Here is a 17,494-nt window from a genome sequence, read left to right as displayed (position 1 = left end):
CATCAGAAATCTCCACTGAACACTAGAAGCGAGAAATGAAGTCATCAGACTCATAAGTAAATGGTATTGAAGGAAAAACATTCTTCATTCCATTCTCCTTTATGATTCAAGTCACCTCCTGCTTCCTTAGATTACAGATGGTGGAGACTGGAAAGTGACCAAACTTATAGATGACTAGGCTGGAAAGAGGCCTTCAACAAACATTAGCTATCTCAGACTGCTGTTGCCAAGCCAATTGTATAGCTTTGTTTCTGTTCAAAGGCACATCCCCCCTATTTATTCCCATTATGGCCAGAAATCCAAAACAAACATTGATCACCCTCATGTCTGGATTATGCTGCATCAAAATATTTGGGAGAAAGTTCTCTACACTCCTGGGGGCCTCTGCCAGGTATTGCTTCTTTACAATCAGATGTCTGAGATAAACAGGCCTCAATCTCTAAAGCCAAAAGAAGCAAAGGGTTTCTAAACCTTACTGTTTAAAAATACCTGCAGATTGTTAATAAATGGTGAGGCCACTCTTCATGTAGGGTGAAAGTATGAACCTCTAGGACCTAAAGATATTGTGTTTGTATGGAATCAAGTCAGCTGTAAGTCCATTTGGCATATTATCCGTTACAAATTAAACTATCTTTATCCAAAGGCAGTGTGAATTTTGTTAGAATCCATTCATGAGTTTTCAAGAGGACAACTCTGGACAGGACCTCAGCAATACCATCTCTTCTTTTGTAACCTCTTCAAGGCATCTTTGATTTCCTTGTTCCTCAGACTGTAAATCAAGGGATTCAACATGGGAATAATCACAGTGTAGAATACTGATGCAAATCTGTCAAAGCTGGAGGAACCACCAGAGCTGGAACTCAAATAGACAAAGATACTTGAGGTATAGAAGAGAGAAACTGCTGTCAGATGAGAAGCACAGGTGTTGAAAGCTTTGGATCTGCCTTTAGCTGAAGTGATCTTCATGATGGAGATGACAATAAAGCCATAGGATATCATAATAATAAAGGCATTTATTATCCCAAAGATCATTGCTAGTATAGCAAGCAACAGTTGTACAAAGAAGGTGTCAGTGCAGGACAGGACTAATAGTTGGGGCATGTCACAGAAGAAGTGGTTGATGACATTCGGCCCACAGAAACGAAGCTGAAACATGGCACACAACTGGGATATACTAGCAGAGAGTGCAGCCAGATAGGATCCCAGCACCATCTGAATACAGAGCGTGGGTGACATGACTGATGAATAGAGAAGTGGATTACAAATGGCAGTGTATCGGTCATAAGCCATGGCTGTCATGAGACAAGACTCACTCAGTCCCATGGTTGAAAAGACAAAGTACTGAACGGCACAACCCACAAAGGTGATGGTTTGCTCCTCTTGGAAAAAGTTGGAGAGCATCTTGGGAGCTGTAGAGGTCACATAGCAGACATCTATGAAGGACAGATTACTGAGGAAGAAGTACATGGGCGTGTGGAGGTGAGAGTCCATCCTTATTAAGATGATGAGGCCCAGGTTCCAAGTCAGAGTCAAAATGTAAATCAGCAGGAATACAGCAAAGAGCACTGCTAGGATTCCGGGGAAATCAGAGAATCCCAAAAGGATGAAATAAGTGATCTCTGTAGTATTTCCTCTCCCAGTCATTGCTTGGTGCTTCTAAAATCAGAAAAGAGAAAAAAGAAGGCACTGCTGACCCAGGTGAAATGACAGCATTACAATCCCATATGTGCCATAGTTTCCCTCCATGGAGTGCGGGCAAAGAAGCAATGCCTCACTGACCTGATGAAAAGATCCAATTTTTCATCTCAAATTGTCAAGAAGTGACTTTTTAGTGTCTTGTGTTCTCACCTATTTCATGAAGTCTCATGAAAAATAAAGAGATATTTTCAAATTTGACTGAAAACTAAAACAACAGAAAGGCTACGATTATTACAGAGATCATTAAATGTTTTTTAAAAACATCTGATAATTCATTATATAACTGTTGTTTTATAAAAAGCATAAGTGGCATCACTCCAGATTAAAACTGAAATAGCCTTTCAAGATGGTCATCTAGATAAATTTTTTAAGGTTTTATTTATTTATTCACAAGAGACCCTGAGAGGGGCAGAAATATAGGCAGAGGGAGAAGCAGGCTCCCCATGGGGAGTCCGATGTGGGATTCAATCCCAGGACCCCAGGATCACACCCTGAGCCAAACGCAGATGCTCACCTACTGAGCCACTCAGGCGTCCTCATCGAGATAAATTTTTTAAATTTCTTCTTTTATCCTTAAGAAAAGTTATTGACCCTATTTGCAATAATTTCACAAACTTTTATATGAATGTAGTTAATATATCTTCTAACTGGCCTGGAAAACTATATCATAGCTTATGACAGCATATGTGCCCAATAAAGTTATGGAACAAGTCTTCTCACAGAAGTCTTCGTACTAAATATACCAATGCAAGGGTAGGATAGCTCACTATTGACCCCAACATTTTTTAAATTTTAGGGTATTTTACTACTTGAGAAACAGCATAGTACTGTTAAAGGTTCAGACTTTGGAGTTTTGTCTGATACCCTCTCACTTTATGAACTTGTCCCAGTAGCTTAAACACATTAAGACTGATTTACTCAAAATAAAGTGAGAACATTAAGAGCTCCTGGACTGTAAGATTACTAGGATGGTTACAAGACAATTCATGGGGATGATCAGCACGCAACTCTGTACACAGTAATTGTCCACTAGGGGTTGGCTATTATTATCATGGATTGCTTACAGATAACCATGAATGACAGTGGTACCCATGGTTAGGAATGTCACCAGTTGTAGGGGTTAATTTGAGGAATTTCCTGAGACATCATTGACCTTATAGACAGTGAGGAATCATTACCTCTAGGCAGATGTAGATTCAGACCTCATGTAGAAGCAAATAAAAACACCCAGGGCCATGAAGACATAAACCACATAAACAATGTTCTATTTAGTTTGCTTGAGTTTGAGTATACTGGCTTGACAACCAGCATCAAACCATGATGACCTTGATGCAAAGAAAAAGTAAATAATTTCAATTACCAAGTACTACATAGGTATGGTTCATCACATAATTATCTTCTAAATTAGATGGTCTCTATGCCTAGAGGCAACAATATCATTAATCAATCACTATTTCTGTTTTCTATTATTCTGTTATCTCCCAGTCAGCTGGATTGTAAAGCCCTGATGCCACTTTTTATATGTCACCACCACCACCTTGAGCCAATGATGCTATACACAGCCATGGTCTAGTGAAGAGGTTTTACTAATTAATGAAAACATCTTGTATACAAATATTTGTGTTGCCAAATAAATAAATGTTGAACAAATGGTTCTTTAACCCACTTTTGGATGCAAAACTAAAATGATCTCATTTGAATTATGGTTTTATGAACTTGGAAATCTTTCTGTTGACTCCTAAAGTGTTGCCAATATATCTCTCTTATTATCTCAAGATGAATTGGAGTCAATGAAAATATTTTGAAACTATAAACTCTCGTGTACAACATCCCCCAATATACCAACACAATCAATTAATTCAGCAAAAATAAGCCAAGCTTCTGATCAAACACTGTAGTAAAACTCTTCATTTCCATATTATATTCTGGTGGCAGAGGCAGCCAGAGCTAAAAGTATTTTATGTAACTCATTATTCCCCCCACCACCACCAGAAAGATAAGCAATTATGGATTGTTTATTAATTCATGATAAAATTGATCCTGAAAATTTATCTTGTTGAAATTTGGTAACACAGAGTAAGACAGAAAAATTCTGAATATATTCAGTCTCTTTGGTTAAGTTTTAAGGTGGTTATGTGTTGAGGGTACAAAATGATTCTGAAGGTGATGAGGTGACAGTTTTAAGTTTTAAGATGGTATGTGTTCACCATCTCCCAAATAGTTTAGAGAAGAAAAGGAGACTGACATACATACTGGTTGCAGATGAGGTTATAGCTAACCAAAGCTTTTCCAATCTGAAAAACTAAAGACATGGTCAGTTTGTAAGGTTGTGCAGGGAATAAAATCAGATAAAGAAAGCCAAGTCGTTGCAATGAAGAACAGTGTATGTAAAAAAAAAAAAGAAGTAGCAGTTAAAGAGACAGGCCAATGACTACCAATGTTGGGAGTGAGGCATCTCACTCACAGTAGACCCACACTAGCGCCTCGGACACACAGTCTCCAAAGATGACCATGGAGAGTTACTCAAAGTACTTCAAAAAGCCAATGAAACTGTACAAGAGTACTCTGTTATATCACCATTTAGTGGCCTGCTTGCCTTCTGCCGCTCAGAAATTATCAATCAAAGCTATATATTGACACGGAAATCAAAATAACTAATGATTATTACAACAACAGACTCCTAAACAAAAAATTCAGAGTCTTGGGATGGATAAAGTTGGAAAATCAAGACTAGAATGTGGGATCTTAGGAAATTCCTCTGAAAGTAAGTAAATCATTATTTTTAATTCAGTGCTCAATTATTCAATTCTAAAATTTGTTAGGCTTTCTAAACATTCTCATTAGATTCTAAATAATTCCATTATCCCTCATTTTACAGGTGAAAAAAAAACAGAAGGTAATGGAGCTCAAGATGGCACCCTTAAGAAATTACAGAACTAGAAATCAACATTCATCCCTCAGCCCAGAATAATCCCTGAAATTTTAGATTAGAGATTCATCTTCTCAATGAAGTCCAGAGAAGTTGGGTAAGGAGCAGGAGAACCCAAGAAAGAGCCCACAGGAGGCTCTGGAGGGTATGGGAGCAAGAAAGAGGTGAAGAATGAGAGACTGTGGACCATAAACCTTGCTGCACACAGGTCCTACTGGAAGAATCACATGGCTATTAAGATAACAGAATTCACTGTTCTCACTAAATCTTGCCCTCTCACCTGACCCAGACTCCCCAAGAAGACAGACCTCTTGCCAAAGGCTGAAATTGCCTGTTTCCTTTCCAAAAGAATTTTCCAGGTAGGCCCTATTGTTCTCCAAGACGGGAGCCTTTGGCCATCAAACTGGCTATCCACTCAGGGCAAGAGAGACACCCACTACTGAGATCCTCTTAAATGTGTTATTGTTGAGGGCACAGGTAAGAGGAGAAAAGACAATTAGAGGGAGAAAACCCTCTAGATACTTGTCCTCTGGAGTCATGGTTGTCATGGAGTATTTGCCCTGCTAATTTCATGCCCCACTTTGCCATGTCCCTTCTGGATCCATTCTGCACTTTCTCCACAATCCAATCATGTTTTCATAATTATAGCTTTTCTATTAGAAACTTAAAAGTCTTTAGGGCTGGAAAGAACCTATGGATCATATAGTCTAACACCTTCAATTATCAGGTGAGGAACCTAAAACCAGGGGAGCTAAAAGATTTGCTAAAGATGACACTGGTAAAACACTTTAATTAAAATAGATATGTGAACAATTCCCTGTGTACAAAGCACTTGCATTTTAGGTGTATACATACATACATCAAATATCTGACCAGATCCAATCATCACAGGTGCCTGTGAGGCAGACATCGCATTATTTCCTATGCATAAGTCAGGAAGTTGAGGCAATAAGGGACAATAAGACGAATTCATGACAGAGCCATGATTTATCATGGCTACAACCTGAGGCATTGGTACCAACCAATCTGGGTACAATTCTGACCCTTCCACTTGGTGACTTGTGTGTGACCTTGAACAAATTAACCTCTCCCAGCCTCAGGATTATCATCAAATGGGGTGACAGTGGTAGCTACTTCATAGAGTAGGTCTTCACAGAGAGAAACAAACTGGATAATGCTTCTAAAGCACTTACCAGGGGATATAATACAAGCACACCTTCTGTTAATAGTAGTTGTACTTTCTATGTTCTGATTTGGAGTTCTTGCCAACAATTTATGCTGCATTACTCATCCTTCACTAAAAATATCTACTTAGCATCATTCCCACAAACATTTTTGTCATTTGTTTCTAGTTGTTTAGAAATGAAACTCATCTACCCTGCCAGTTACTAGGGATACAGGGATGTTTTAGATAAGGTCCCATTCTTGGTTTGACCTATTTCAACTATTCTCACTTCTAGGGAGAAAGGGGTGGGTGGGCAGTGAGTTAATTATTTAACTCTTGCTGATAGGTTAGTATATATTCCCCCTGATAAGAACTGTAATAACTTAATCCTTAACGAGTTTTTTTTTAAACAAAACATGTTCTTAAGAGAGTTTTAAAAGTATAACACCAAAAGTATAGAGTGTGAGTACCATGGCCAAGTAATAGAGGACATACTTCTGGTCTATAAGAACCATGTATGTTCCACAAATCACGCTTTATGAGGTCCAAATGATTTGTTGCTCCACTGGGAAGAACGTGGCAGACATCTATGTGCCCAAAGGTTCTATCTGTAATATTTGCAATAATTTCTCACCTGCCATCTTCATCTGGTTACAGAAGAAAATCAAATCTATGTGATGTAGCTGCATGAAGTATGAAGTTATTGTATAAATAGTAAAGTAATATGCATGAAATTAGTCCATGAAGATATGGAAAATAATATCTTTTTAAAATTATCTTTAAATTCTCTTGGTCTCTGAGTCTCCACGGTGGCTCTTCTGCTCCCTGGTCAACTTATTGTCCTAGAATCCCTGAGAGGCTCAAACCTCTGGGCCTTGGGCCCAGCCACCCTACACACATCACAGTAGCCATCATTTCTGAGATCCTGCAGGGTCCTAGAATCCCTGAGAGGCTCAAACCTCTGGGCCTTGGGCCCAGCCACCCTACACACATCACAGTAGCCATCATTTCTGAGATCCTGCAGGGTCCATGGGAAGCTACCATGAAACATGTTCCAGGCTTGCTTTTACCCAGAAATGGATGACTTTTACTGCTTTATAACCTCTGAGATTCTCCCCAACCTGATTCTACTTTTCAAATATAATTAACATACAGTGTTATTAGTTTCCAGTGTATGATATAATGAATGGCCCAACCAGAAATCAAAGAGGAAATCTAAAGATACATGGGGAAAAATGAAAATGAAAACACAACAGTCTAAAATTTTTGGGATGCAGCAAAAGCTTTTCTAAGAGAGAATTTTTTTTCAGATTTTATTTATTCATGAGACAGAGAGAGAGAGAGAGAGAGAGAGAGAGAGAGAGAGAGAGGCAGAGACACAGGCAGAGGGAGAAGCAGGCTCCATGCAGGGAGCCCGACGTGGGACTCGATCCAGGATCACGCCCTGGACCAAAGGCAGGTGCCAAACCATTGAGCCACCCAGGGATCCCCTCTAAGAGAGAATATTATACTAATACAGGCCTACCTCAAGAAGCAAGAAAAATATACAACCTTGATTTTAAGTGTGCCTCTTCTTTCTTCCACTATTTCTCCCATTTTTTTTCACAATTCACTTCACAAGGAGGCCCAAGGAGTAGGTTGTTTCCAAACTTTCAATGAATGCTTGTTAATATTTGGACTCTGAAGCATTTCTAACATCTGAGTGCAATAGGCAGCTTCCAAGATGGTCCCCAATGATCCTGGCCTTCTGGTGTTCACAGTTTTTTGTAGACTCTCTCCTATATCTAATAAGGCTAACTCATGTAACCAAGAACATTTGCCTCCACCATCAGCCAGCACAAACTTGCTAGTCTATTTTAGAAGTGGGTCCTCCAGGCTCAATCCGGCTTCAGAGGACTACAGCCCTAACCAACTACGTACTGGAGTGCAACCTCATGAGAGACATCAGAACCACATAACCAAGTTGACCCTGAATTCCTGATCCACATAAAATGCATAATAAATATTTACATTTGAAGTCATGAAGTTTCGTAGTGATTTTTTGTGCAGTAACAAGTAACTAATACATTATGAGGAGAGACCACTTATACTCAAAAGGAGTATAATTGCAGTTTTGTGATGTTGGTATATATCATAAAACTATCCCAGAATCAGGAACCTTTCATTTTTAACAACAGAAAAAAGAACTGCAACTGGGCATAACAATAAATTGAATCTATTAGCTCATAAAACTGAAGGAGTCAGAGAAAATTTGATCCATTGGCTCAAACAATACTACAAATGTCCAGTTTCTTCTCTTCTGTTTAATATGCCACATAAGAATGCAGTATCTTCTTTTAAACACACAATATCTACTTTAATCTGAGTGAACTAATTTTGGAGTTTCATTTTTTTTACATAGTCTTATGCTCCATTCATTGTCTTTTCACCATCTGAGTTCTTTTGTTGCTTATTTGTTTATTTTAGGCTGTCTTTTCACATTGCAGGGAGAAGGACTAAAGAGGAAGATCTGAGGCTTGGCGTTTATGATCAGAGACTGTCCTCTATTAGGTTTCCTGCTAGTAAATCTGGGGGTCTCTTCTCAGTGGCTCTGATGAATCTCTGCTAGAACTATGGGCTGGTTTTTTTTAATAAATTAATTTTTTATTGGTGTTCAATTTACCAACATACAGAATAACACCCAGTGCTCATCCCGTCAAGTGTCCCCCTCAGTGCCCGTCACCCATTCACCCCCACCCCCCGGCCCTCCTCCCCTTCCACCACCCCTAGTTCGTTTCCCAAAGTTAGGAGTCTTTATGCTCTGTCTCCCTTTCTGATATTTCCCACACATTTCTTCCCCCTTCCCTATATTCCCTTTCACTATTATTTATATTCCCCAAATGAATGAGAACATACACTGTTTGTCCTTCTCCGATTGACTCACTTCACTCAGCATAATACCCTCCAGTTCCATCCACGTTGAAGCAAATGGTGGGTATTTGTCGTTTCTAATGGCTGAGGAATATTCCATTGTATACATAGACCACATCTTCTTTATCCATTCATCCTTCGATGGACACTGAGGCTCCTTCTATTGTGGACATTGCTGCTAGAAACATCGGGGTGCAGGTGTCCCGGCGTTTCATTGCATCTGCATCTTTGGGGTAAATCCCCAACATTGCAATTGCTGGGTCGTAGGGCAGGTCTATTTTTAACTCTTTGAGGAACCTCCACACAGTTTTCCAGAGTGGCTGCACTAGTTCACATTCCCACCAACAGTGTAAGAGGGTTCCCTTTTCTCCGCATCCTCTCCAACTTTGTTGATTCCTGCCTTGTTAATTTTCCCCATTCTGACTGGCGTGAGGTGGTATCTCATTTGGTTTCGATTTGTATTTCCCTGATGGCAAGTGATGCAGAGCATTTTCTCATGTGCATGTTGGCCATGTCTATGTCTTCCTCTGTGAGATTTCTTCATGTCTTTTGCCCATTTCATGATTGGATTGTTTGTTTCTTTGCTGTTGAATTTATTAAGTTCTTTATAGATCCTGGAAACTAGCCATTTATCTGATATGTTATTTGCAAATATCTTCTCCCATTCTGTAGGTTGTCTTTTAGTTTTGTTGACTGTATCCTTTGCTGTGCAAAAGCTTCTTATCTTGATGAAGTCCCAATAGTTCATTTTTGCTTTTGTTTCTTTTGCCTTCATGGATGTATCTTGCAAGAAGTTACTGTAGCCAAGTTCAAAAAGGGTGTTTTTCTCTAAACAGAATTCTCCAGTTTTCTGCCCAAGAAGGTATCAGCCTAGCTCGGAGTATTTTGAGAGTTGAGTAAGTGAATGGAAGGGGCGTGCAGTGGAGGAAGAGTATCCCTATATAGATATTAGTAGTGAAGAAAAACATAACGAAAAATCTTCACCATGTAGATATTATTTCATCCCTGTATTTTTATCATTCCCCCACAGATATACATGATGGCCCTGGGCCCATATTTCTTGGTTCAATTCTCCAGAGAAGAAACATTCTTCCAATATCCTACTACAGGGAAAGAGGAATGATGGGGATAGTGGAGTTTCTTGTATGCAAGAGGAAAAGGATGGGTTGGTCTAGAAGTCTAGTTACCCTTAATAGATTTTCCATCAAATCTCCAGTTTTAAGCCCCACCCACTATACAGATGCCTAGTGCCTACAATTCTTGATGGTAGGAGGGTTGTGCAATTGAAATCAATTTGCTTCTTGGCTTTCCTGCCCCACCTACCAAGGACCTATAACTTCCTGGTTTCTCTCTCTTTTTTATTTTATTTTATTTTATTTTATTTTATTTTATTTTATTTTATTTTATTTTATTTATTTGAAACAGAGAGAGCATGTGACAGAGATAGCACAAGCAGGGGGAGGGGCAGAGAAAGAAGCAAATTCCTCACTAAGCAGGGAGCCCAACTTGGGGCTTCATCCCAGGACCCTGGGATCATGACCTGAGCCAAAGTCAGATGCTTCACTGACTGAGCCACCGGCTTCCTGATTTCTTGAATCTGAGTAGTTATTCCTCAGAGATCTACTTTCCAGCTTCCAACTTCTGTTGTCCTCTCTCCTGGTATCTGTATCGTAGTGATTTTATAGGTTTAAAAAAAAATTTTTTTTTGTCATTTTATGTGGGCTCTAAGGAGTAAAGGCAAATGTGCAGATTCAGGCCATTATATTTAACCACATATCACAGCTGTGTTTTCAAATATCTTTTCTTTTTCTTTAGTAGGCTCCACACCCAGCATGGAGCCCAGTGCCAGGTTTGAGCTCACCTCCCTGAGATGAAGACCTGAGCTGAAATCAAGAGTTGGACACCACCGACTGAAGCACAGAGGTGCCCCAAATTTCTTAAGCAATTTTGCATTTTTAGTAGTAGCAACTGACTATATACCATTGTTCATTGTATTTTCCCCAAGATTCAGATAATGTAATTTAAAAATTAATTTAATATTTGGTTTTACTGATATTTCCTTAGGTAAAAAATTGATTTAATTTCTCTTTATTACCTTTGAGGTGAAATTTTTGTTTATATGTTTATATATTTTTAATTATATTCATTTTTATCATAATTTCTATTCAGCACCTCTACTCATAAAAAGGTAATTAGCTTATACTGTTGTTTTACTAATGTCTACAACCTACTGTTACAACCACATTTTTTTAATGTCAGTGTTATAGGCCTTAATGTTAAGGCCTTATATCTGACTAACCAAAATATATAAATATATATGTATAGGGAAGATACGATAAAATCACATTTTGCTTTCACTCCAAAACTATAATTAGACCATAATTTTTAAAAAGTCAATATGTCAGAGTTGACCGAAAAACAGAAATTCTGTATCCCACACACAAGATACAAAAGAAATCATTTCACTACGTTTTAATTGATTTGTAGAACAAGACCTAAGAATCTCAATTTTATTTGCACAGTGAGACCAATTCTTTCTAAAAGAAACAAGTAAATGTATGTTACTATCCAAGGCATGGATAGGCTAAGAGTATTTAATATGGTGTCACCTTGAGAATACAACCTTAACTGAATGCAAATGCAGTTAAAACTGGGTAAGAGTGGCCAGGAATCAACGTCTCAGCTGACACCACAGGATGGCTCCACTTTAATGGTGAAATAGAAATCCCCTGGCATCCTCTTCAGTTAGGCCAAATTTTAAGTCCCTAGGAAATCTATGAATGCCTCTCCTAAATTGAAGTGTGATAAGAATCCCAAAGGGAATAAAATGCAGTGGGAAGAGGGTTAAAAAGACGAAAAAAATTTGTACTAACATACTAAGGTTAACTGTCCAGACAATATTAAGCACATACAGTGTGCTAGGGATTATTCACATGGTGGAACATGGAGGGTCCTGTTAATGTAATAATTTGGCTATGAAAAAGAAGGAAATCTTGCCACTTGAGATGACTTGATGGCCCTTGAGGATGTTATACTCAGATAAGTCAGAGAAAGACAAATACTATAGAACACGTGTGGAATCTAAAAAAGCTGAACTCATTAAAAACAGAGAGTAAAAACTTGTAACTAGTGGTAAATAAGTTGTAGACAGCTAATGTAAAGTATAGTGAATATAGGCAATAATATTGTATTAAAATCATCACACTTACTAAGAGATTAGCTCTAAAATTATTCCAAACACAAATAAGAAATGATAGTTATGTTATATGATAGAGGTGCTAACTCTGCTACAATAGCAATCATATCACAGTATATAAGCGTACCAAATTGTGGCACCTGGGTGGCTCAGTAGGTTGAGCATCCAACTCTTGATTTTGGCTCAAGTCATGATCTCAGATTCATGAGATCCAGCCTGGAGTCACGTTCCATACTCAGCAGAGTCTGTTTTTCCCTCTCTCTCCCTCTCTCTCTCTCTCTCCTTCTCTCTGTCTCTCTCTGTCTCTCTCTCTGCCCCTCCCCCTGCTCACTCTTTCTCTCTCAAATAAATAAAATCTTTAAGAAAAGAAGACCAGTGTCGTCATCAAATATGCTTAACTGGCTAATGCTGGAAAATCTCATGCATGGCCTTCTGTTGAAAACCTGCCAGAGATGACAATATGAAAAACAATTCCAGAAACTTCATATATCTGAAACCCACAGACATGAAAAGTCTTAAACTTTCTGGTTTATCTTCTGGTACAAAGAGGGAATGCAAGAAAAAAGTGGCATCTAGACCGGACAGTACATATAATACAGCAAATTATAAAGAGTATCTGCAACAGGTTGCATGAAGTGAGTATAGGAAAGATTGGACAGGTAAATGCCCTGAGATGCAGGACTTCTCAGAACCTACCTCTTTTTGATAAGGTTCATGGACAACTCTCTGCTGTAACTCAGTCACAGGACTTATTTCCAATTTTAGTATATGTGCTGCCGAAGCGAGCACACAGGACATATTTCCAATTGTATTCTAGGCTGAGCGTGTCAAATGGAAGAGTGAGATGATTCCTGCCAGAGTTCTTGCTTAGCTTTGGGTTGCTCAAAAATGATCTGTGAGTTTCAGTGAATGTCTAATATAGGGATCCTCCTTCTGGTCCATGTACATCAATAATTTTGTTCCTTAAGCATGTCATAAGATAAAAATAACCCAGCCTTCCTTTGCATAGGAAAGAGGTTTTATTAGAACAAGAATATTTCATACAATATCAATGTGATATTTTTACACATGCCAATTTTTTTACATATGTTGCATTTAAGTCCCATCTGACACCTGACACTATTTCAGAAAAATTTTGTTTTCAGAGAGAGAAATGAAGCCTGTTTTTCCATGGGGTTTCCCTGGGTCCACGATGCCTGCCTATTTCTAGAGTGTGATCCCACCAAAGTGGGAGGTTGGTCTGTCTTTCATCTAGGATGGCAACACTGAAGGAAGATGGTATGATATCCATTCGATAGAAGTTCTGAGCCATGAGTACAAGAGCATATTACGGCTATTTCTTTACTTGGGGGAAGGTGGGGAATTTCATCCTCGGACAGATGCACAGAAGTATTGCACATAGAATATCTTGGCCAGCATTAGATGGGAAAAGAAAAGCATGAGAAGAGTGAGGATGGAATAAAAGCAGCAAAGGTCACATAGCAACAGTTGGTTTATCTTCCCCAGTTATTTAGGAAATGTTACAGACAAGGAGACCCACCAAGAATTCAAGGATGATCATCGCAGATCAGGCCTATAGGAGAATGCTGGAACACATGGTATATCTTCATATATGCAAGGCATTTAGGCTTTCCCTGATCAGTTGTAGGTCAGAGAGATCCAAATCAGTTATCTGGACATGCAGGGAAATTAATTGCAAGTGTTTCCTCCTTTGTGTGGATGATCACAGAATAGGTAAGCTCTGGGTTTCTCTAGGTTTATGACTAGAAACATGAAACTATTAATCTTTCAGGGAAAAAAGTTTAAATCTCATCAGAACCCATTTAATGGGAACACCTGGGTGACTCAGTGGTTAAGTGTCTGCCTTTGGCTAGGTCGTGATCCCAGGGTCCTGGGATTGAGTCCTGCTTGGGCTCCCCATAGGGAGCCTGCTTCTCCCTCTGCCTCATCTCTGTCTCACTTTGCTGTGTCTCTTCTGAATAAATAAAGAAAAGCTTTTTTAAAAAAAACCCACTTAATGCATCAGTCACTAATTCCTAAGTATGTGAATGAGTGAGAAAGAGAGCATTTAATCATATATACCTACCAAAAAATTAGGGGAATGTGGGTGGTATATATGGACAATAACCAGGTTTCTGAAAACTCTAAAAATTAAACCACAAAATCAGATCATGTTCAATAAAATGTGTAACGGAGGTATTTTAGAGACCAAAATGTTTCTTACAACCAAAGAAGGAAAATCTGTCTATTAATTCATCTGTGAATGTAGTGATTAGATGGGAAGATGGTCACTTAGAAGAGAGGAAGACAAATACTTGGGGAGAGAAAGTGTCAGTGCCCTGGCCCAGTGCCTCAGCCTGTCTGGACTCTGCAGTTGGGGACACCAGACACTGACACTCATTGCCCACTTTCTCTCCAAATAGACTTTCAATTGTAATTTGTTTTTCGATGTGGTTTCCTCAGCAAGTCAGAGAATCGTGCCACTAGCACAAAGACAAGCTTGGCAGTTTTATTCTTCCATGAAAACTAAAAATGGCATCTGGCTTATGCCGTTAGCTATTCTGAGCTTGGTAACTTCAGTCCATCTGAAAAAAAAAATCTTCAGAGGTTGTGAAGATGAGTGACACACTCTGGATTGTCCTAATTTTACTAAAGTGAATTCCTCTCCAGCTAGCTAGCTGCCCACCTCCCCAGGACAGCTGTACCTTTTCTTCTTCAAAGGGACCTGGAGGTTATTATGCTGAGTTAAATAAATCAATCAGAAAAGGACAATCATATGGTCTCATTCATTTGGGGAATATAAAAATTAATGAAAGGGAATAAAGAGAAAGAAGAGAAAATGAGTGAAAATATCAGTGAGGAGGGGGGCACTTGATGTGATGAGCACGGGGTGTTATTCTATATGTTGGCAAATTGAACACCATTAAAAAAATAAATTCCTATAAAAAAAAGAAAATATCAGTGAGGGTGACAAAACATAAGAGACTCCTAACTCTGGGAAATGAACAAGGAGTAGTGGAAGGGGAACGGGCGGGGGGTGGGATGACTGGGTGATGGGCGCTGAGCGGGGCACTTGACGGGATGAGCACTGGGTGTTATGCTATATGTTGGCAAATCGGACTCCAATAAAATAAAAAAAATACTAAAAATACCAAACAACTATAAAACATCTGATTCTTTTGGTGTCAAGAATATAGTTTAGGGATCCCTGGGTGGCGCAGCGGTTTGGCGCCTGCCTTTGGCCCAGGGCGCGATCCTGGAGACCCGGGATCGAATCCCACGTTGGGCTCCCGGTGCATGGAGCCTGCTTCTCCCTCTGCCTGTGTCTCTGCCTCTCTCTCTCTCTCTCTCTCTCTCTGACTATAATAAATAAATAAAGAAAAAAAGAATATAGTTTAATGTATATCTATTTATATGCCCCATGATAAATACAGTTATTTAGGACATTTTGTTTAACATGTGGCTTACTATAAACCCCAGATTATTTTTGCTTTATTCAAGTCTCATGACCAAACCCCACCATATGCACTATATTTAACAATTATTAATGAACATTACTTTCTCTTTGGGAGTTGCATAAACTAAAAAGGTACATTATATTTCTCAATGCAAGGAGAAAACTTCTACTAGCAGTGAACATGTATATGGTTGAACAAGAGACATTTTCCCAAAGATCTTATATCCAAAATGTGTGTTCAAAAAAATATAGAAATGATAACAGACCAATGACAGCTCCATGTAAGTCATAAAGCATATTTTCCTTTATTTGTTTGTTTGTTAGTTTGTTTTGTTTCTATAACTTTTGGCATTAGGAGAATTTAGGATTAGCTACCAAAGGGAAATTGAAAGATAAGAGGGCAGTGACACTTGACGGGATGAGCACTGGGTGTTATTCTGTATGTTGGTAAATTGAACACCAATAAAAATTAATTTATAAATAAAAAAAAAGAGGGCAGTGAACTGGAATACAGATAACCAATAAAAATTAATTTATAAATAAAAAAAAAGAGGGCAGTGAACTGGAATACAGATAAGGAAATGCGGATGGGAAAAACTGGCTAGAGGAAAGGCGGGGTGTCCAGGTAGCTGATAGAGTTGGCATAATTGTAGCATTTCCATGTGCGGCCACTTCTGTGAATGTAAATTCTTTCTATTTTCCTAATGACTCTTAGGTGAGAGGAACAGGCATGTCTTTTTATTGAAACGATTATGTCCCAGGTTGAGTGGCTATCCCAAAGCTACCTAATTTGCCTCTTTTTGCACATTAACCTGGATTTCTCTTGATTTATATGAAATTGACTAGTAATATGAGCCAACATTTATTTATTAAGTAGTACCATATAACAGGCACTAAGCTAAGCTCTTTTCATGCATATTCTCACTTAATGGTTGTATCAATTCCATGAGGTAAATACAAGTATTACCCTCATTGTACAAGTGAGAAAAATGGAGCTTATAAGTAACTTCCATAAGGCCACCTACCTACAAAGAGGCAGACATGAGATTAATAACTGCAGCTCTGATGACTTAAGAATAGCTAATGAATACTCTTAAACAGCTGTTGCTCTAGTCTATGCCAACCCACTTTCCAATGCATCAAAGATATTACAAAGATCACATATTTTTTTAATTTTTATTTATTTATGATAGGCACACAGTGAGAGAGAGAGAGGCAGAGACACAGGCAGAGGGAGAAGCAGGCTCCATGCACCGGGAGCCCGACGTGGGATTCGATCCCGGGTCTCCAGGATCGCGCCCTGGGCCAAAGGCAGGCGCCAAACCGCTGCGCCACCCAGGGATCCCTACAAAGATCACATATTTTTTAACAAACTAAGGAAATGTCTTCTATTTCTTTGTCAAATGGTGATAAATAAATACTATATAATAATAATAATAATAATAATAATAATAATAAATACTCATTTCTTGAACATTTGCTATTCACCAGCACTATTCTCAGTGCTTGTATATATTGAGTCATTTAATTTTTCACAAAAAGCCTATGTGAGAATTACTATTATTATTCCTATTTTACAGATAAGGCACTAAGGCACACAGAGCCCAAATAACTTGTCCAAGGACACACAGGTAGATACTTTATTTATTCCTTTATGGCCAACCAAGAGCAGTCAAAGCTGAATAAATGTATGCCAGTTGTTTACTGCTGGTTCAAGGACACATAACAAGTTCTGAGATAGTAGAGAGGGAAAAAAATCACTCTCTTCAATTCTAGGCTAAATTCCATTCTAGAACTTATCACGAAATTGATGAAAACATTAGAAACTTTCCCCCAAATGAAGATACACTCCTCTTCTATAGATTCCTGAGAAACTTTGACAATTGACTAGAGAGCAGTTACTTCAGATTAAATGACAAATTCCTGGTTTTATTTAAATCATTGTAGAGACTCTTTTGTGTAGCTGATTGAATTAGCCATAATATTGTTTAGTCATTAAGGCCCTAATCAGAAGTTTTTGATCTCTTTCTTGCCTTAACATATTTAAAGAGTCAGTACTCTCCCCTCATCAGTCACAGTGGCTCACTGAGAGTTAGATTCCCAAATAGGAGAGGGTATCTGCCTTGTGATGCTCAAGTG

The 17,494-nt window shown here is 38.6% G+C and overlaps 1 protein-coding gene across 1 annotated transcript; it reads right to left on the bottom strand.

The window, feature by feature from the left end:
• Positions 1-705: 705 nt before the first annotated feature.
• Positions 706-1,644, bottom strand: LOC129494419 (olfactory receptor 5AN1-like). Its single transcript, XM_055301322.1, has one exon. It carries the CDS (start codon positions 1,642-1,644, stop codon positions 706-708), a length of 939 nt encoding a protein of 312 aa, XP_055157297.1.
• Positions 1,645-17,494: the final 15,850 nt, after the last annotated feature.

The sequence above is a fragment of the Nyctereutes procyonoides genome, unplaced genomic scaffold (assembly GCF_905146905.1).
Source record: "Nyctereutes procyonoides isolate TBG_1078 unplaced genomic scaffold, NYPRO_anot_genome, whole genome shotgun sequence".
NCBI classification, from domain to species: domain Eukaryota; kingdom Metazoa; phylum Chordata; class Mammalia; order Carnivora; family Canidae; genus Nyctereutes; species Nyctereutes procyonoides.
This window is presented reverse-complemented; position numbering and strand designations above follow the sequence as displayed.

What these genes read in the sequence shown, in the direction of transcription:
- LOC129494419 (XM_055301322.1), bottom strand. Translation starts at nt 1,644, where the DNA reads ATGACTGGGAGAGGAAATACTACAGAGATCACTTATTTCATCCTTTTG.